The following is a 21,555-nucleotide window of genomic DNA, read 5'->3' as shown; positions in this document are numbered from 1 at the left end:
TTAATATTTTTATTATGCTAATGTGCCACGCACTGCCCTTGTTCTTCAAAATGGATATGGGGCTAACAATTCCCATCAATTTTGGGAAGTCCTTCTGCACATATCACTTTGGAATGAAGAGGAGCCATGCAAAACCACTGCTGAGCTCTTATACTGGTCCAATTTATTTATTGGAGTTTGTGCAAGAGAACTTCCCAGTGAATTGTAACCATGGCAACTAGGAATACTACCAGTTAACATTTGATCCGTTTTGTTATGAGGGCAGTGCAGAAGACAACATGAAAATAAGCCATATAAAATGCTACCTAGGGTATTATTATCAGTCTCTGCTGGTGGAAGGAAGTCCCTGGTTCACCTGGCAGAAGTGTTCAGACAGGTTGCCCCACCTCCCACTCACAGGGCTGCATTAACTCAGATTATTTCTGAAAGGTAGGCTAATAAAACAATTTAGCAGACAAGATAAGAAAAACACTTACCGTAGGGAAAAACCTTATTATGTTTTCAATGGGATTATCTGCAATATCCAAGACTAAATACCTATGATTAAAAGAAGTGCTTTAAGTACACAGCAAGGATTTTGATTTTTCAAAAGTGTTGACATCTGTCCTAGAAAACATTGCTCTCATCATATGAAACCGCTATAAAGAATGGGAAGTTGAAAGGCAGGTTCCTGACATAGGATAAATAGTGTACGTTACAGCTCTATCCTATGATGCTGCTCACAACTCCTTCTGCTACTAAATGCCCTTCGCAAACCACATCCAAAACCTCAGGAGACAAAGATGGCTCAGGGGAGGGAAATTTCAGGAGAAAAGCAATCAAGCGAGTGATGCTTCACTGCTCTCTTTCTTTCCAGCCTCTTGCCACTACCAAAAGGGATGGGCCAATGTTCGATTTACGAAGCAGAAGATATGCTTTATTCTTTTTGGGTTCCCCTCAGTTACATATTTTCTATTCCTACCTCATCCAGGGTTTTATCATTTTACTTCGTCCATTCGGTCTGCCCATTCAGTTTGATTTTATATTGTGTTAATTTGCTTTATTTATTTTGCTACTGTACGTATTTTATTTTATTTTGATGTAATTTTTGTTGTCTGCATTTTGTATTTTATCTTGCTGTATTTCACCTTTGGGCTTGGTCTCATGTTAGCTGCCCCGAGTCCCCTTTGAGGAGATGGTGGCAGGGTATAAATAATAATAATAATAATAATAATTATTATTATTATTATTATTAACTGCCCCCTGCCACGCGTTGCTGTGGCCCAGTCTGGTGACGTGGAAAATAGTGTTGGTTTCTAATAAATGGAATTTCTTTATGCTTGTGGGTAAACAGTACTTCTTGTCAGTGTTGATGTAGAGATTGTCTGGTTTGCCTACTCTGGAACATGCAACGTATCATTGCCCTTCCTTAGAGGTCCTTTCAAAATTTCTGATACTATATCTGGCATATATGTGTGTGTATGAATCATATCTAGGGCTGGGTGGCTCTTTCTCAGGAGGGCTTTGATTATTTTTCTTGTCCTGGTGAAGGAAGTTGGACTGGATGGCCTTAAGGCAGCATTTCTCAACCTGGGGGTTGGGACCCCTGAGGGGTTGTGAGGGGGTGTCAGAAGGGTCGCCGAAGACCACCAAAAAACACAGTATCTTCTGTTGGTCATGGGGGCTCTGTATGGAAAGTTTGGCCCAATTTTCTCGTTGGTGGGGTTCAGATTGCTCTTTGATTGTAGGTGAACTATAAATCCCAGCAACTACAACTCCCAAATGTCAAGGTCTTTCCCCCCAAATTCCATCTGTGCCCATATTTGGGTATATTGAGTATTTGTGCCAAGTTTTGTCCAGATCCATAATTGTTTGAGTCCACAGTGCTCTCTGGATGTAGGTGAACTACAACTCCAAAACTCAAGGTCAATGCCCACCAAACCCTTCCAGTATTTTCTGTTGGTCAGGTGATTTCTGCATGCCAAGTTTGGTTCAATTCCATCACTGGTGGAGTTCAGAAGGCTCTTTGATTGTAGATTTAACTATTAACCCCAGCAACTACAACTCCCAAATGACAAAATCAATTTTTGAGTGGTCTCTTGTTAGCCTGATATTGTGTCCAAATTTGGTGTCAATTGCCCTGTGGTTTTTGAGTTATGTTAATCCCACAAACGAACATTACATTTTATTTATATAGATTATTATTATTATTATTATTATTATTATTATTATTATTATAATACAGAAAATCTGAGTATAAAACCTCTGGCCAGGGAATAAATTACCTGAAACCCATGAGGAAAGGTGAGTAAATATAGATCCCAGGCCAGATGTGCTACCCAACCCCCCTTTTTGTGGCCCTCTCCTTCTCCCAATGAAAAAAATTACTAGAGTAGCAAGATCTCATCTGAGCAGTTTGTTCAGCATTGGAGCGCTTCTCCCACCCACGACAACATAAAGAACTTTGTTTTTATTATAGAAACAGAGAAGGCAAGGTCTCCTTTCTGTCAAGAAACTCTTTGCACCTTTTCTCTTGGTGCCAAGGATCAACTTCTTATGTCAAAGAAAACTGAAACAGGCTGAACCAGCCACTTGCAGATGAAAGCAGGAAGCTGATTTTGGGCAGTGAAGAAAAAGACAAAACATTTCAGATATTTGAGGTGTTGCCTGTATCTGTCCCCAGGGCAGAGCTCTTTGGCTCATTTCTGCAGGGAGAGGACTTTGGCACTGCCATGCCACTGCCTCCTCTTCCTCATCTTTGCTGGCTGTTTTTTGCCTTCCTTCACGGTATTTCCAGTAAAAACAATTGAGTAATCAACATCTCAAAGAAAATAAAACATATTAAAAAGGTTTACAATCCCAGAGGGATGGTGCATGATTTTCCAGAGCCCCACAGAGGAACTGCTGCAGCCCCCAGTCCTGCCCTAGAAAGCCACTAACAGCTAATGAAGGCAATAGTGAGAGATAAAGGACCCATTGTCTGACATGGCAGCTCTCTGTCCCTACGCTAGGATTTTGTCACATGCTACTGCAGTGAAACATGCAATTTGATACTTAGGTTCCCCATCTCCAAAACAGAGGCAGCACAATTATCTAAGCTGTTTAAGCAAAGATTTTGACATTTTCTCAGCAGAACAGGTCTCCACCTCTCAAATGTGCAAAGAAGACAGAGGGAACCTAGGATGATGATCTATTATTTGAAACAGAACAAGAGTTATGATTTGTCCTATGCACTCTACCAAAAGTACACAATATCTGTGGGGCTAGGAATCACTTTTCAGAGTGGACAGAGGCTTCAGATCTATACTACGCATCCAAGGAGAGATGGAGTTTAAAACAGATTAAAATTGATATTTCCCACTTTGTAGTGTTTTATATTTTACATTTCTTTTTCAAGAAATAAAATACCCATAGTCATTATTAACTAACAGATTTCCCCAATTATGTAGTATTACTGAATTTATGTTTATATATAAACTAGCCCCCGGTAGCACAGTGGGTTAAAGCGCTGAGCTGCTAAACTTGTTGACTGAAAGGTCGCTGGTTCAAATCCGGGGAGCAGTGTGAGCTTCCGCTGTCAGCCCCAGCTTCTGCCAACCTAGCAGTTTGAAAACATGCAAATGTGAGTAGATCAATAGGTACCTCTCCAGCGGGAGGGTAACGGCGCTCCATGAAGTCATGCTGGCCATATGACCTTGGAGGTGTCTACTGACAACACCAGCTCTTTGGCTTAGAAATGGAGATGAGCATCAACCCCCAGAGTTAGACACGACTGGGCTTAATGTCAGGGGAAACATTTACCTTAGCTGCTGAAAGGACTAATCTGAATATGGGGAAAGCTTTCGACTATACTAGGAGTAACATAACCCAAATCAGTGCCTTCAGGGAAGAGAGGCAACCCATATCCCATTAATACATTAGTATCAAAACATGCCTCTATAAACTGCATCGTGTACCCAGATTTCTTGAACTGTGGAGATATAAAATGATAGTCCCATCCTATTAAGTACGCTACTGCTGCTGGAATTAAGTGAAAATAAAAAATTAGTTAGCAAAGGAAACATGGAAGAAAATCATGCTGGTGTAATTTTGGAATAACTGGAAATATGCCCCATATTTCAACAGGACAGAGCATGTAAAAAAATTAGAATAGCACACCCTGTCTTTGCATCATCATTCCATCCTTTTTTCTCTCAATTTTCCCAAGTTATAATACTGCACGGAAGTTCTGTATCTCTCTCTCAAACACTTAACTTTTAACTAGTTGACTACTAACATACAATATACCAGACAAATAACAGGGTCCACAGAGACTTGTCACATATGGCCTGCTATTCTGTTTTGCATTACTATTACTCAGAACTACACCTAGGCAATAAGAACATAACTAAAGAAGGCTTTGTGGTGGTAATTTTCAAATCAGGATTTTATCTTACCTAAATAACTGCTGGAAGTTTGGTTTTATAAAGTTTGCTTCAATATTCTGCCTTATGCATATTACATGAGTGATTCCATGCTTCTGAAGTATAGGTAGCTGTAAAAGAAATTTTCAGGACAAAAAGTGAGAACTCCTTGAAACACAGATTGACAAAACAGAGACAAAAGCTCAACGTTACAGAATTTGTATTCCGAACAGGTGAATATATAGCTAGTTGTCATTTCATTATGAGACATGGGTGCATGTTGCGTCAAAGTCGCCTGTCAATTTATGGCAACATCATGAATTTAGTAAAGTTTTCTTGGACAAGAAATCCTTAATGGCAGTTTTGTCACTTCCTTCCTCTGAAACAGAGCCTCTGGCATCTAGTATTTGTTAGCAGTCTCCCATCCAAGTATTAACCAGGACTGCCCTTGCTTTGCTTCCAAGATCATATGAAATCTCATGCTTTTAAATATGTTCAGAATTATTTTGAAAATTCAGTGAGGTTCTGATGACTTAAAACCAAATTAACAAACATACTTTCCCAAAAATCTCATCCACATCCACCTGAACTGTATCTTTGTCAAAGATACAGTTGATCAACAAATAATATCATCCTCAAGGATGCCATGTGAGAAAACATATGTAGCTATTTCTAAGTGGTGTCTGTGTTTATTTTTAATTAAAATATTTCTACCCCCTCTTTCCTTGGGCTAGAATCTATTGCAAATGAAAGCAAAAAATGTAAACACAATGAAATGAAAAAAAATACAAATATGAAGGAAACGCTAAAATAGTAGGGTAAAAATAAACAAATTCGTTAAAATAATTTCCAGCAATTCAAGCTGTTTTTCAAGCTAATGTAGAACATTAAAGATCCAAAAGCCTTCATCAAAGAAGAGTCTTCAGGACACTGTAAAAAAAAAAAAAGAGGCTTTCATGAAGGAGAAAAAAAGAAACCAGCTCTGAACATGTTTCCAAAACTTAGGTATGGCTTAGTTATGACAGTTGTACTTCATTGAAATAGCCTCGGCATTGTGAACAAAAGTTAATCAAGAGGCAAACCAACCTTGCTTTTCATAGCTGAAGAATACGGTCCCAGGAACAACCCAGGTAAAATCTCCTAAAAAAAGAAGCAGGGAAAAGAAACAGAATTCAGTCTTCTACTAGATAGTAAGACCAACATTGGTGGAAGGTTTGTAGAAAGAATTAATGAAATAGGTATTATTTGGGTTCTAATGGCTTTTGACAATTCCCTCACTAAAGGGGTCCAAGAGACACATAGCAACAGATCCAAAGTTTAAAAAAACGAGATTCTACTTAAACATTAGGAAATACTTCCTGATGGTAAGATTTGTTTGACAATAGCTGCCTTGGAATATGGCTTGGAATATGGCAAAGTCTCCTTTCTCTGGCAATTTTTAAACAGGCTGATCTGCCATCTGTTGGAAAGGCTTTCATTGTGTATTCCTGCCTGTTAGCTTTGAGGTTCTCTTCCAACTCTAGGATGTTATGATGAAAGTCTTAGCAAATCATGTCTGAAGTCTCTATTTATTTTCCTGAAGTGATAAGCACTGGAGCTGCAAGGAAACGTGCTCAGCCAGAACACAAGAAAGTGACACAGTGAGAACATCTCCAAAGCACCCTGAGGTTGTCACAAGTGTGAAGCTCAATCACAGGGCTTAGTCGCAACCAAGGTCTGCCAGGAAGAGTATCAACACTGGGTTCTGATGATTCACTACTTGGAAAGCTCTATGAAAAGGGGGGCTGTCAGACACATGCATGAGTCTGGAGAAACAAGAGAGGTGGAGTGAAAGGCTTCAACAGCAGGCAGCTGCCCCTTCCTGTCAAGGTAATCCTATCCCCAGGCCAGAATTCCAAGAACTGCCCTGCTTCATGGCTGCTCCCCCTCAGCTCAGAGCCTTAGTCCTCAAAGGCAATTCAAAGCCTAGCATGGTTGAGGTTAGCAGAACCAAAGTGCAAGTTGCCCCACAAACAAGATAATCATTTCAGGCTGAGCCAGGGAACATAATCACATGCACAGGTTGAATTTTCACTCAAAACTTTCAATGCCTGTTTAGCTACAGCCTGCCTCTCCCTTATATACCCCCTCCCCCCATCTTCACTTCATCATGGCTTCTTCTCTCTGGATCAATTAATGTATAATCTGGATTTTTTTTAATCTGCTGCCCTGAGATATGTACATTGGCTTGCTTACCTGAATCATCTAGATTGTTTAAAGCAGTTATGATAAAGGGGGGGGGGGGTTGTTACACAAATATTACTGGCAGGATTTCTAAATGCACAACAACCTGACACTTATTAGACAAAGCTCTTTTTCTTCTGAATATCTGCCTCCAATGCAGCTGTTAATGGTGACAGGAAACTACTCACCCTCTCTGCACAACTCAGAACCCCACAAGCAACACTTGAAAATCTTTTAAATTGGGATTGCCATGCCATAATTCAAAGGCTGCCAAGTCTAAAACCAATGCAGCTAACATCTGAGTAAACATATTCATAATAATGCAGATAGTAGTAGCTTGTCTCATGCAGCAGATTGCAGAAAATTATTTCCTTTGTTGCTATTGTATTTTTGTACTTTCAAGGTAGTATTTGTGGGAATCTCCACCTCAGGCACCAACATAACATGGGCAACTTTGAGTACTATGCGCTTTGACTCAAGAGATGGTGAAAAGGGGAGTCAGCTGTTCATCTGCCTCAAGCCCTGTTCTGAATCAAGGACTCTAGGAATGTGATGCAAAGTTTAACCCCCAAATATTTATTTTGCTAACAAGAACAGAAGGAAATCTCTTTAAGAAAGGAAGTACCCACTGCATGTACACATTTGCTTACTTGCACTGAGGCAACAAGGCTTTTGTCTTATCTTTAAGTAATATCCTAAAATAAGCACTAATTTAAAGAAACTTTTGCATAGAATACACATTGTGAAATGATGGCAATGCCCTTTTAACATTTTGAAAATCACAATTCCAAATGTATTCATTACTTTTTGTATGGATGGATGCAACCAGGCCCGTAGCCAGGATTTTGATTCGGGGAGGTGGGGGCTGAGTCTAGGTGAAAGAGGGTCTACCCCAGCAAACCTTTTGTATCATTACCCCAATACCCTCGTGCATATGAGATATATTGAGCATGGTGATCAGATCATGATATGAATAAACATAACAATTTAAATAATGCACTAGTAAGGCCTTCTAGTGGACCACCATGAGAATTTCAGCCCATGTTATGTTGGTGCCCCTTGGTTACATGCCTGGATGCATCCTTCCAATTTAGACACTTCCTAAGCGTGTTAATTGAAGGCAAATGCAGCCAGGGTGTTACAACATGAGCATTAGCCTCCTCCACTGCCCACAGTCAATCAGAGGATCAGTTCACTGCCAAAGCCAGAAGCCTCCAGATGCCGGAAGTGACTCCTGCATTGGAAAAAAACCACCAAGAACCGCAAGCAAACGGAAAGGGAACTTCCATCATATATAGGAACAGAAGAGGGTCAGCTGCTTGGGGCAAGGATAGTAGTGGTGGACATAATGACTTTCAGGACAAAGATGTGGGAACTGTGCAGTATTCTTTTCAAAGTTAAGAAGGGGGTGCAGATATCACTCAATTAGAAAGTAATATAGGGCCACGTCTGGTTAAAATACAGAAAGTGTGTGGAGTATAGAACACAGTTCCCCAAAAGCCTGCAGGAGCTGTCTTTTCTTAGGAGAGAAGGATTTTCTTTTTTACCAAGCTGACCAAGATTTGCAATGTGAAATAAACATGGATGGTGAATTTTCACAGATCCTGGGTTGGTGGTAGCTCTAACTCATGCAAACACGTTCCCAAGGTTTCTTTGGGAATAGGTTTGCTCGTTGAACAATGCATCTCCAACTCTGAAACACACGGGAGTGTCCCAGGGCATCATGTGAATCTTTACAGCTGCAGCAAGTACCTAATGAACTACTTACAAAAAGTTATAGCCATACCTGCATCTCTCTTCTCATTGGATATGTCCAGTCCTAAAGAGAGAAAAATAAGATTCATATATCAATATTAAACTATAAGACAAATGAGCTAAAAGTAATCAGATTCTTGGATAAGGTGCAAGGTTAGGCAATCCAGTTGAGGAATAAATCACTTTGGTTACTCGTGAGGAGCTTCCAGCAAAGACACAAGGGGGGAAATTAAGTATTCTTTATTCAGATGCCAGGTCTAGGTTTCAAAACATTTGACAGATTTGCACCAAAGCAGGTATTTCCACATTGTATATGGATTATAACATAATACAGGGTAGGACTACACCTGAGCTGAAGTTGAGCATGTTGTTAAAGAAAAGCAATTTCTTAGAACATGTGGGAGAAGTCTTAGTAGTGGTATAAAAACAATGCTTGTCAGTCTATCTCCAGACAGGATAAAAAGGGATGGGACATGTAATACTAATTCCCATAAACTGTACTCAATGTAACCAATTTTGTACTTTTGCACATTCATTACTGTTCCCTGGCTGGCATGAGAAGATTTCATTTAAGCGCCTCTTGCCCACTCCCCACATTAAGGGGAAAATGTGAGTAGGGACTTAGTCATATCACATTCATTGTTGTCTTTCATGCTGGGAAGAAAATTAAAAAGTTTTATCATGGGAAAGGCCGGGAATAAGGGAGGGGCGGTCCTGCAGAACACATTGAACCATATGTCACCAGTTGTCTACATCTAGTTGAGCAGATAACCAGGAAGCCAAAAGAAACAGTGGCATTTCTACATTTAATTTTGCAGTGGGCTTGCAGTACATATGCTGGATTCTAGCACAATGAAGATGTGCAGCAAACGCCTGACAAGGTTAACACAAAAGGGTTAATTATAATTACAACACTAAAAATCATTGCAAAAGACTGGCCGTTTTGTGGTAAAGACTTGATTCTGCTAGCAAGCCACAAGAAAAGAATATAATCTACACCCTAATTGCCGCTGTTCACATCAACACCCAGATTGTACATTCACACCTTTGTAATTTAGTCTCTGTTTTGTTCATGCCCCATCTAGGATGATTGCCTTCATGAACAATTTATTTAAATCTCAAAGCGTTTTGTTTATGTATTAGATGTACAGCAACAAATAAAAGGTAAGCCAACAAATGACTCCAACCCCGACACTGCAAAAAAGAAAACCAGAGCTGAAAAAATTACAGAAAATGGAAAGTAAAATGGCCAAGATAGAACTATTTGATTAAGTAACAAAACTTAGAGATATTTTTATCTTAGAAAAAGCACAAGGAGGACATGAGGATACAAGATTGGGCATGGTACAGGTAAAGTCCTAGGTATTTTTTCTGTTTCACCACAGATATACTTGGTGGAAAAAGGTAGGAATTGGGGTAGAAGAACAGCTGCTGCAGGTAGGAAACTGAGACCAGGTAAAAGGAACCATTTCTTCACACAGCACATATTTAAAGCATGGATTTTTTTCATTCCATGTGTTTTGCTGGCCACCCACTATACTGCTTTAAAGGGGAATGGTCACAGTTATGGAAGATAAGGCAACTAGTGGATACTATAAGAATCCTATTGTACTCTAAGGAAATAGTTTCTGGAGAGTCTGACTCAAGTCAGATTCCTGTCGACACCTGCTTGGTCACTGTGGGAACAGAATGCTGGACTAAGTGCTCTTGAAAGGCTTTTATGTCTACACACAACATTTTTAAAGGTGCACCATATGGCTAACTGTAGTGTACATTACTTTACTGCAAAAGTTAAGCCCCATGATTCATCTCCGTAAGATGATGTTGTGTATGTTTAAGAAAGGCCAAAGAACATGCTTAAAAACAGAGAGACATTCTGCGAGAACTGCTGTAATTTTAGGCCTTAAATATTACCACAATCACATACTATTTTAATACCCTATGAAACACATGAAGCTTATCAACCAAAGCAAGTACTTTTATATGGGCTGAAGAAAAACATATACATATACATATACATATACATATACATACATACACACACACACACACACACACACATATATATATATATAGTTGGTCAATTCCAGATCCTGGGCACCCAAAGCTATAAACTTTTACTTCAGCACCGAACAGCTTTTCCTGGAAGTGCTATTACACTAATTTCAATGGAACATTTCCAAAGTTCTCAGAATTACAACTTTAAATCAGAGACTGACCATAGCTGAAGCTTAGTAATGACTCAGAGATGCTACTACACATCGGAAGCATGTCTAAAAGCCAATGATAATTTCTCCTGCTGCTTTAGATATGTCTAGCCAGTTCTGATTCTTGTCTGTCACATGTGGGAGCTACTCTAGGAGCTTTATATGTGAACAGCAGGGTAAAATGAGCTAATGAATAAGTAAATAACATTCTTAACCTCATGCTCACTCAAAGGGAGGGAAGCAACTCACTTGTGGGCTGTAATACAGTACAGCACAGCAGAGTGTAGTAGTTCTGCATCTGGACCCTTCCAGGCTAAGCTATATATATATTCCAGACTTACCATACAGCAAGCATGGGCAATCTTCGGCCCTCCAGGTGTTTTGGACTTCAATTCCTAACCAGCTGTTAGAAATTGTTGAAGTCCAAAACATCTAGAGGGCCAAAGTTTGCCCATGCCTGTCACAGTCTCTGAAGTCTCCTGCTCCCTCACAGACATTCCATGTCTTTTGAGAAATGGATGTAAGTAGAGAAGAATCTGGCTAGGTCCCCAGATGCAGATACAAAATGAATGCATCAGGGCTGGGATCTAGTGGGATAGCCCAGAGCAGTGGTTCTCCAACTGTGGATCCCCAGATGTTTTGGCCTTCAACTCCCAGAAATCCAAACAGCTGGTAAACTGGCTGGGATTTCTGGGAGTTGTAGGCCAAAACACCTGGGAACCCACAGGTTGAGAACTACTGGCCTAGAGGTCTCAGCCGATTATAAGCATTTCATGTTTGGTTATGGGGACAGATATTTATCTGATACTGACCACTCTTCGCAAGACATGGGAAGCTGAGGAGAGCTTCAGACGCTGCAAAATAAATCTCCAGAGAAGGAGCCTTTGGTCCTTCAAAGAGAGATGGATAATATTAACCTCCACAACACCAAAAACACCTCCAACCATACATAGAATCATAGAATCACAGAGTTGGAAGAAATCTCATGGGCCATCCAGTCCAACCCCATTCTGCCAAGCAGGAAAATTGGATTCAAAGCACCCCCGGCAGATGGCCATCCAGCCTCTTCTTAAAAGCCTCCAAAGAAGAAGCCTCTACCACTCCAGGGCAGAGAGTTCCACTGCTGAACAGCTCTCATGGTCAGGAAGTTCTTCCTAATGTTCAGATGGAATCTCCTTTCCTGTAGTTTGAAGACATTGTTCCATTGCATCCTAGTCTCCAGGGCAGCAGAAAACAAGCTTGCTCCCTCCTCCCTATGACTTCCTCTTATATATTTATACATGGCTATCGTGTCTCCTCTCAGCCTTCTCTTCTTCAATTCAAACAAATAGCTGCTTCTCATAGGGCTTGTTCTCCAGACCCTTGATCATTTTAGTCACCCTCCTCTGGACACATTCCAGCTTGTCAATGTATCTCTTAAATTGTGATGCCCAGAATTGGACGTGGTCTGACCAAGGCAGAATAGAGCATGGAGAGCATGACTTCCCTGGATCTAGACACTAGACTCCTATTGATGCAGGCCAAAATCCCGTTGGCTTTTTTTTACCGCCGCATCACATTGTTGGATCATGTTTGTTGTCCACGAGGACATACGAAGGCATAAAGGAAACATAAACATGCCATATGCCTCTAACGCGATGCATATTCTATGCAAGTTCTTAAAACAACTTTTATCCAAGATGCCCAAAAGTACATTCTTTGCATGCTGTATTTCACTGATTCTAAATTGTATTTTTCCTACTTTTGTGGAACTCCAAAAATGGGGTGTGGGTTTCTAAGAATTTTCTCGCACTTTGCTGACAGTGCAACAGTTGCAGTTTTGGAAGCGAATCCTGCTCCCGCTATTGTATTTGAATACAAAATGACATGCTTTGCAAGTGTGTAGCCTCTGTTACGGAACAAGGTTTTACTTGTATCTTTGAAAAGCTGAATTACTGGAGCTGTCTTTCATGCACTGCGATCCTTCATTTTGGACCTCAAAATGTCAAAAAGATTGCACTACAAAGCTGCATTCAAAGGAAAGTAATTGAATATGCAGAACAACATGGCAATAGAACTATGGATTGACATTTGAACATAAATGAGATAAATGTTTGCTGTTGGGGGAAAAACTTTTCTCCAAAAACCACAGCTCCGAAAATGGGGTGCAATTTAGATGCAATAGCACCTCAGATTTGGTGAAATAGAATAACTGCATTTAATCACAAAATCAGATTTTTTTTAAAAGTGCAAATCATAAGCCAAACTTTTAAATGACTGTTGCACTGAAAATTGATTTGAGGACGCATGCCATGAAAATTACTCATATTGCTGCTAAATTCAGCCTTACCATTTCAAGATTGTACCTATTCCTGCCAAGTGTTAGCTTTACTAGAGTTTTGGCACCTGTTGTAATTATGCAGTAAAATAGGAAAATGCAATAAATATTTACCACAAAGAAACAAAAAATATTCAGCTTTCTAATAATTAAGTCTATGTAATATTTTAATGATTGGCGCGGTGGGTTAAACCACTGAGCTGCTGAGCTTGCTGACTGAAAGGTCGCAGGTTCGAATCCAGGGAACGGCGTGAGCTTCCACTGTCAGCCCCAGCTTCTGCCAACCTAGCAGTTCGAAAACATGCAAATGTGAGTAGATCAATAGGTACAGCTCCGGTGGGAAGATAACTGCGCTCCATGCAGTCATGCCGGCCACATGACCTTGAAGGTGTCTACAGACAACGGCAGCTCTTTGGCTTAGAAATGGAGATGAGCACCAACCCCCAGAGTGAGACACAACTGGACTTAATGTCAGGGGACAATGTTTACCTAATATTTTATTGCTAAGAGCTTTAAGCCTTAGAGGTGGTGACACTTAAGAGCTACTATTTATAACGCTGATGTATCACCTCTACTTCTAGAGGCAACATACCTCTATATATCAGGTAATGAAGAACCCTGAAACGTTACTGGACTCTGTCCTATTCATGGCCTGCCCATCCTGGTATCCGAGTGATCAGTGCAGAAGCAAGAGCATTGGACTTTGACTTGATCCAGCAAGGCTCTTCTTATAATCTGAGCAATTAAACCGGCACAGTGAAAACTACTGTATAGAAAGTGACAGCGTGACACGTTAGAATTCAGTGAACAAGTGCTATTTTGGACTTTAACACACACTAATTTTGATCTATCGTTGCAAGAGGTTGCTTCTTCTATCTATCTCTAGCATTCGAAATGGAGCATGTTTCATTTTGAAAATTCTCAATGTGGTGAATTGTTAGTGTCATAAATATGACTGAAAAATGTGTAGCAGACAAGAATAGGGTTAAGGTTGCAGTTCAATTGGTCTGGGCTCTGAGAGGAAGAAGGATATTCTAAAAATAGTAACAAAGTGTAGCAAGAGTGTTTATGGAGGGTGAGAGTAGTAAGAGAAAGCAAGCACCAAAAGGGACGATACAGAAGACAAAGACCAACACACATGAAGATTTTGAAGATAAAAAGGTCAGAGAACTAAACAAAAGAAGTCTTGGAAAAATTGCTCCTTTAACTGTAGGTTACTTGCAGTAGGCCCTTCACACTTGTTAGGATTATTTTCACACCCACAAATGTCAAAAATCAGCATATTAACACCTCCTCCCTATTTTTCAACAACTGGAGTAGTATTAGCTCTAGGAATATATATGTCTTCCAGTGTAACTCTATGGCAGAAGTTGATCATAGAGCCATGCTGAATGACTTGGACATTGATAGAGAAAACATATTAATCAAATCTACAAATGTGGATTGTTTTATAATTAACTCCAGTTCACAATTATAGCTATTGGACAGCCCAGGTTTTAATCCTGCAAGCAAATTTCCAGGGACGTTCTCGTGAGATTTCATTTAAATGATCTCCCATATGGCCACACATGTCTCATTTATTTATTTATTTAGTACCGCTAATATCTCAGCCTGTGCGGCGACTCATTGCGGTTTACAACATATTTAAAAATACAATATTCACTTTAAAAATATAAAATAAAATATTTCAAAGTCTTTATTCTAGTTTTTTGATACAACAGAATTGTAGTATGGTTGACCCTCTACATTTGTGGTTTTGACTTGATTATTAACATCTTATTAAAATATTCTCTTTAGCATCTCTAGGTTCTCCAGTACAATGCATGCTCAGCCTCTAGCAGAAATTAAACACAGCCATACTTAGGGAGGTGTTCTCTCTGAAGTATAGACATAGCACTTGACAGTTACTGACAGTCATCATCCAAATACTAACCAGGGATGACCCTGGTTAGCTTCCAAGATCAGACAGGATCTGGCACCCTTCAATTATTTAGGCTACTCAGGTGGGATTGAGTGCTATTTGGGGTGTCTCTTGCAAGAACTGCCTTTTGCAATGGCCATTCTATTTGTCCATTATGATATTTATCTAACACCATAAGGAACTGGCACTTGAATTCACTTCTTCTCTACATCCTTATCCAATAACAACAATAACAACAGATCCCATCCTCAGCTGCTGCAAGAAGATTGCGCAGACAGACTACAAGCAGAGGCACAACACCGTTGCTCAGATGATTCATTGGAACTTGTGCCACAAATACCATTTGCCTGCGACAGAGAACTGGTGGGATCACAAGCCAGAAAAAGTTACACAGAATGAACACGTCAAGCTACTCTGGGACTTCCAGATTCAGACAGACAGAGTTTTGGACCACAATACTCTTGACCTCACAATCATATTTTTTAAAAAAAACTATGGATCATCGATGTTGTAATCCTAGGCGACAGCAGGATTGAAGGGAAACAACTGGAGAAGCTGACATGATATGAGGATTTAAAGATTGAACTGCAAAGACTCTGGCACAAGCCAGTCAAGGTGGTCCCAGTTGTGATCGGCACACTGGGTGCAGTGCTTAAAGACCTTGGCCTGCACTTAAACACAATCGGCGCTGACAAAATTACCATCTGCCAGCTGCAAAAGGCCACCTTACTGGGATCTGCACATATTATTCACCGATATGTCACACAGTCCTATACACTTGGGAAGTGTCCGATGGGTGATCCAATACAACAGCCAGCAGAGTATCTGCTGTGGACTCATCTTGTTGTGCTTCAAATAACAACAACAACAACAACAACAACAACAACAACAACAACAACAAGAAACTTTATTTATATACCATCCTGTCACCCCTACGACACTCAGGGCGGTTTCCAACATATAACTATTCAATTCCCAGAAAGGAAAGCCATACAGACAACCTAAAATAAACATAATAACCTGCTAAAACATATAGCAAATATTTAAAAACCAATTTCATTATAGCTCCATCAGATGGGTTCAAAATACCAACAGACAGGATTAGAAAATGGAGGTGACCAACCATAAAAGGGATGGGCAAGGGGTAATGCATGAGAGTATCACAGGGCCAGGATGAAGTACAGTACAGAGTACTATCTAATCTAAGTACACCCGAAAAGACTACTAGAATCTCCTGTAGAAAAGAAGGGGGTGAGGAAATAATTACAACTGGTCCTACAGTTCTAGAAGCATGATTTCCAGCTACTACGGATTATCACACCCCATATTAGCATATGGTGGCAATGGGAATATGGACATGCTGTATCATGGAGTTGGAAGAGACCTCGTGGGCCATCCAGTACAACCCCCTGCCAATAAGCAAGAAAATCACATTCAAAGCACCCCCGACAGATGGCCATCCAGTAGAAAAGCCTCCAAAGAAGGAGCCTCCACCACACTCCAGGGTAGAGAGAGAGAGTTTCACTGCTGAACAACTCTCACAGTTAGAAAGTTCTTCCTAAATGTTCATGTGGAATCTCCTTTCCTGTAATTCCTGCTGAAGAGTGCAGATTCACATTGCCACCATTTAGTATGGGGTTTTAAAAAAAATAAAACTGTTTATTTTGGTTATGGTACATAACAGAAAAACAAATCGGGGCAGATATAATCAGGTAACAGTATTTTTGATGTGTGCATGCCTATCTACCTTAGTCAATCAACCAGTTAATTTTGACACTGAGTACAAATTATTATCATTTACATAATACACATAGACTTGCTATTTCTGCCTGTTTTCCACTACTTTCAATCAAAGCTTTCTATTCATTTTTTTTCCATAACATTCAGAAAATCAGCACATAGCATTTTACACACAGCAGACTATACACTCATCCCAAAAGGGTTTTTCTTTTCAAAGTCAGATCCTAGAAGCAGAATGTCTGTGGGTACCATAGACCCACTATGCTTTTAAACCTTCATAACCAAGTTGCCATGGATTTATACTATACTTTGGCCTTGAAGAGACCACAAAAAAGAGTTACAGGTTGCTAATTTTCCATCCAGCACAACGTATTTCCTAAAACAAAGGATCTTCTGCAAGTAATAGGAGATATTTAACACTGCAGGATAACCAAAATCTTATCAACAGGTGTGACAACAGCTTGTACAACTGAGTTCTTAGGATAACAGCAACAACAGATTAGAGAAAAGTCTAAACTGATAAACAGATAAACAGTTAAAGGGAGTTCCAGGAAAAAAAATCACATTGGGGAGGGGGGGATGCCATCATTTGATATGTCAACTAGTCTACATATCAGACTCACTAGGAAGCAGCTTCCAAGAATCATGGAAGTTGGAAAGTTTACCAAGGTTTGCTTGCCACAAGCCCTGGCAATACAAGAATCTACAGCTAAAGCACCCCTGAAAGGTGGCCACCCATCTTCTATTCAAAATTCTCCAACAATAAAATCATAATTTAAAAATAAATACTAGGAGTCATTGTGTCTAGGGGGAAATCCCCTTGAATGCTGCTGTGAAGCTCGGAATTGTTTATAGAAAGGAACTGAAATGTGTATTCCAAAAATGAAACAGGAGGGAATCTACAGAGCAGAGGCACAAAAAAACCCAAATGGTTCTGAGGGGGAAAAAACTACGACAAAGTATATATGTGAGAGTGATAAAAGCCATTCCAGCAAGAAAAGTAAAAAGCAGTTAAAAGTGGAAGGGACGTTACATATAATGGATGGTAAATGTATCACCCTCAATGCTTCTGGAGTGCAATTTCCAGCAACCTGACTCTGTTTGGGCAACAATGGGGGATGAGGGGAATTTCAGTCCAAGAATATCTTGAAGCACATGTTTCCTGTCTCTGTCATAAAGGATACCCTTGCCATGATTGCTCCTCACGTTGGTGTATTAGCAACCCATAGAGATATGACACTTACAGTACAGGTCTTCCCCCCATTAGTAAAAGTGTACATTCAGGTGTAGATATACAGAGACAAATTCATCACTAACAATTTTAAAGATTCCTGGATGCAGTGCTATTTGTTTGCACCATCCTTTTTGTTTTGACAGTTTTATCCCGTAATGTTTATGATAAAAGGCAACTTATACACATTTTAATAAATAAAATAATAAGTCAAGGACAAAATCCTTTAGGTCAGCATTTCTCAACCTGGGGGTGAGGACCCCTGGGCAGGGGGCTGCGAAGGGGTGTCAAAGGGGTATTTTTTGTCGGGCATGGGGGTTTTGTGGAAGGTTTGGCCCAATTCTGTCGTTGGTGAGGTTCAGAATGTTCTTTGATTGTAGCTGAATTATGAATCCCAGACACTACAACTCCCAAATATCAATGTCTATTTTCCCCAAACTCCACCTGTGTTCACATTTGGGCATACTGAGTATCCATGCCAAGTTTGGTCCAGCTCTATCATGTTTTGATTCCACAGTGCTCTCTGGATGTAGGTGAACTACAATTCCAAAACTCAATGTCAATGCCCACCAAACTCTTCCAGTATTTTCTGATGCTCATGGGAGTTCTGGGTGCCAAGTTTGGTCGAATTCCATCATTGGTGGAGTTCAGAATGCTCTTTGATTGTAGGTGAACTATAAATCCCAGCAATTACAACTCCCAAATGACAAAATCAATCTCCCCCAATCCCATCAGTATTCCACTTTGGGCAAATCAGGTATTTGTGCCAAATTAGGTTCAGTGAATGAAAATACATCCTGCATATCAGATATTTACATTACGATTCATAACAGTAGTAAAATTACAGATATAAAGTAGCAAGGAAAGTAATTTTATGGTTGTGGGTCATCACAACATGAGGAACCGTATTAAGGGGTCGTGTCATTAGGAAGGTTGAGAAACAATGAATTAAATAATGAGAAGACTACCAAGGATGACCTGTGTGCTATGTAGGGTGTTCATGAAGTGGAAAAAAATTAACAACACCCTTCAAATTCTGGACACTAAATTTACACAGGGTAACAACTGGGAACATCCATAGTACCAAGACAAATATATGAAAATGTTAAAAAATCTACCATGTCGGATGAATGGAAAATGCAGGAGAAAGTGAAAAAGAGGTGCTATTGAGCATTCACAACAGCCAGTGTCCTGGGAGGAGACAACAGATTCAAGAACAACAACAACCCTGCTCAGAACACCACAAATGCAGCAGAAAAATTAAATTTTCTTAAGTGTTGTAGATGCAAAAATGGTTATAAGTAAGACAAAAGACCTATATTCCTACTAGCTTTATTATTCACTCTGTCTTACTGAAATGCAATTTGTAAGTAGGAACAAGTCAAGGTACCTGCTGGGTACCTTCATCAGATGGAAGAAATTGGACATTGCTGATTGAGAGGTATACAGGTCACTACTACTACTACCATAACCATGCCTTTCCCCATAACTGTGACTCCAAGATGGTTCACAAATCCCAAAACAGTCTAGGAAGAAGAGACTGAACAATATGCACCTTGATTATATCCAAATGGCCAAGCTGACAAATAGCAGCAGAGGAGGAAATAATGAAGAATTTGCAAACAAATGGAGGCTGGCACTTGGGTATTTGGAAAAGAAGACAAAGGTAAACTTGAAGATTGCCATAAAGGGGATTCAGTGAAAGAAGGTATTTGGGTAGTTGTTGTTTAGTAATGTGATCCTGTTTTGAGGGGTTTCGGAGGTCAGGGGTTGGGGTTCATGGGTGGGGGACAGAGGGTTATGTAATGTTAAGGTATAAATAATTGTACAACCAAATCTGGTTATACTTATGTTTAATGAGCACTGAATATTGACTCTTTTGCATATTTTTCCTTTGCTCATTTTTTCCTTTTGTTCATTTGTTTTGTTTTCTGCATGCACTATTAAATAATAAAAAAAATATTAATAATAAAAAATAAGCAACTTGAAAGAGCAGGAAAATGAAAAAGATCCCTTGAGAGATTTGGGTTTCTTCGTTCTCGTCCCCAAATGAGTATATGACTGCAGACTCGTCATACAATCCATACATGACAGTTGCAGGAGGGAGGAGTAAAGGGCTTCCTAGAAGATGCTGCAGGCTATAAGTGCCACAATGTTATCTTATATACTGGAGTATGAGTATCCTTTTTCTGGAATCCCAAAATCCCAAATGCTCCAAAATCTAAAACTATCCACATGGGCAACTGAAATATTGATTTTGTTGGTTCAGTGTGCACCAAATTTGTTTCACGCTGGAAAATATCCATACAATTACCTTCAAGCTATGTCTATAAGGTCTGCATGAAACAAATGAATTTGTGTTTCAGCTTGGTACCCATTTCCAAGGTTATGCACATACACACAAACACAGATATTCTAAAATCAGGGTAGGAGGGGAAGGGGAATCCAAAATCCAAATCACCTCTGGTCCTAGGCATTTTGGAGAAAGGATACTCAATGTGTAGGAAGGAATGAAAATCTGTGCTAATTTTTTAAAAATCCCTAACCAGCTTCAGGTGTAATGTGTAAAGAAAATCAAAGGCATTGTAACACACACAAAGGCACACATTGAGGAAGTTCTCTCAGGTCACTCATTTTTAATGATCCCAATTCATCATAAAGAGAAGGAAAGAAGGGAAGGGAAGGGGGAAGAACCAAGCAGCACATTCGAGACTACTTCCCCATCACATATATTTTGAAGCAGAAAAGAAGAGAACCCAAAGTCTCAGAGCAAGCCTTGAAGTGGGAGAAGGAGAACACAATTTAAAGGGGAAATTATTATTATTTTCTATATATCTACTCCACTTTTCTTAAGACACAGGTACTCAAGACAACTTACAGCAAAAGATATAATTAAAAACAGAGCAAAGGCATTAAAAGATATTTTTAAATGATTGAAATATTTTGTGTTATGAAACATAAACGTAAACATACAATTAAAACTGCATTGAAAAACTACACAGCTCCCCACAAATCCCAGGCACACCATCCTCAGCAGCCTGTCCCTCATCATTCCCTAAATGTCTGATGACAACATTTACATTATCTGGGAGAAATAAAATTCTGTAAATTGTGTTTAATACCCATAGCATCATACACAGTATATACAAGAATTAAATTTACATTAGATGTGTTAAAAAGCTTCATGCCTTTTGGTCCACTCTATATCATATATTAATCTTATATGATACTATAGTAATATGATATATTCATATATAACATAAATATATAATATACAATTATATCAATAATATTTAATGTTTATGCTATATTACTATTTTATACTATTATTATAATACAATAATGTGGTAGTATGATAATATAATAATTATTATTAATATTGTTCACTTCAGCCCGCCCTCTTGCAAGTGACTTTTGCCCACCTTATATTATATACTGATATCCTATTATATCGTGGGCTGGTCCATGAGGTCACGAAGAGTCGGAGATGACTGAACGAATGAACAACAACATCCTATTATAGTATATTCATATTATGTGTCAACATATATCAATATGTATGACTATATTGTGTTACATAAATATTTTATAACAGTATTATGCAATGATATGTAATGATGATGATGATGATGATTATTATTGTTATTATTATTTCAAATGGTTATTCCCTTTGGCACACACCTTTGCAGCATATAGTTCTCGTTTGCTGTGACATACTGTGCTTTTGTGTCAGTAAAATATATGCAATAAATTGTATTGCCTTGGTTTTTCTGTAAGCT

General features: G+C 39.3%; 1 protein-coding gene across 1 annotated transcript in view; it reads right to left on the bottom strand.

Annotated features, from left to right (window-relative positions):
• The window catches only part of STYX (serine/threonine/tyrosine interacting protein), a 37,718-nt gene that overhangs the window by 14,553 nt on the left and 1,610 nt on the right, over nucleotides 1-21,555 (bottom strand). Inside the window, exons 2-5 of the mRNA XM_060753209.2 lie at nucleotides 8,392-8,424; nucleotides 5,469-5,522; nucleotides 4,416-4,513; nucleotides 477-537 (exon numbers count right to left, since the gene is read on the bottom strand). Coding sequence (XP_060609192.1) covers nucleotides 477-537; nucleotides 4,416-4,513; nucleotides 5,469-5,522; nucleotides 8,392-8,424 — 246 coding nt within the window. The remainder of the gene's footprint in view (nucleotides 1-476; nucleotides 538-4,415; nucleotides 4,514-5,468; nucleotides 5,523-8,391; nucleotides 8,425-21,555) is intronic.

This window comes from Anolis sagrei, chromosome 1 (assembly GCF_037176765.1).
Source record: "Anolis sagrei isolate rAnoSag1 chromosome 1, rAnoSag1.mat, whole genome shotgun sequence".
Classification (NCBI taxonomy): domain Eukaryota; kingdom Metazoa; phylum Chordata; class Lepidosauria; order Squamata; family Dactyloidae; genus Anolis; species Anolis sagrei.
This window is presented reverse-complemented; position numbering and strand designations above follow the sequence as displayed.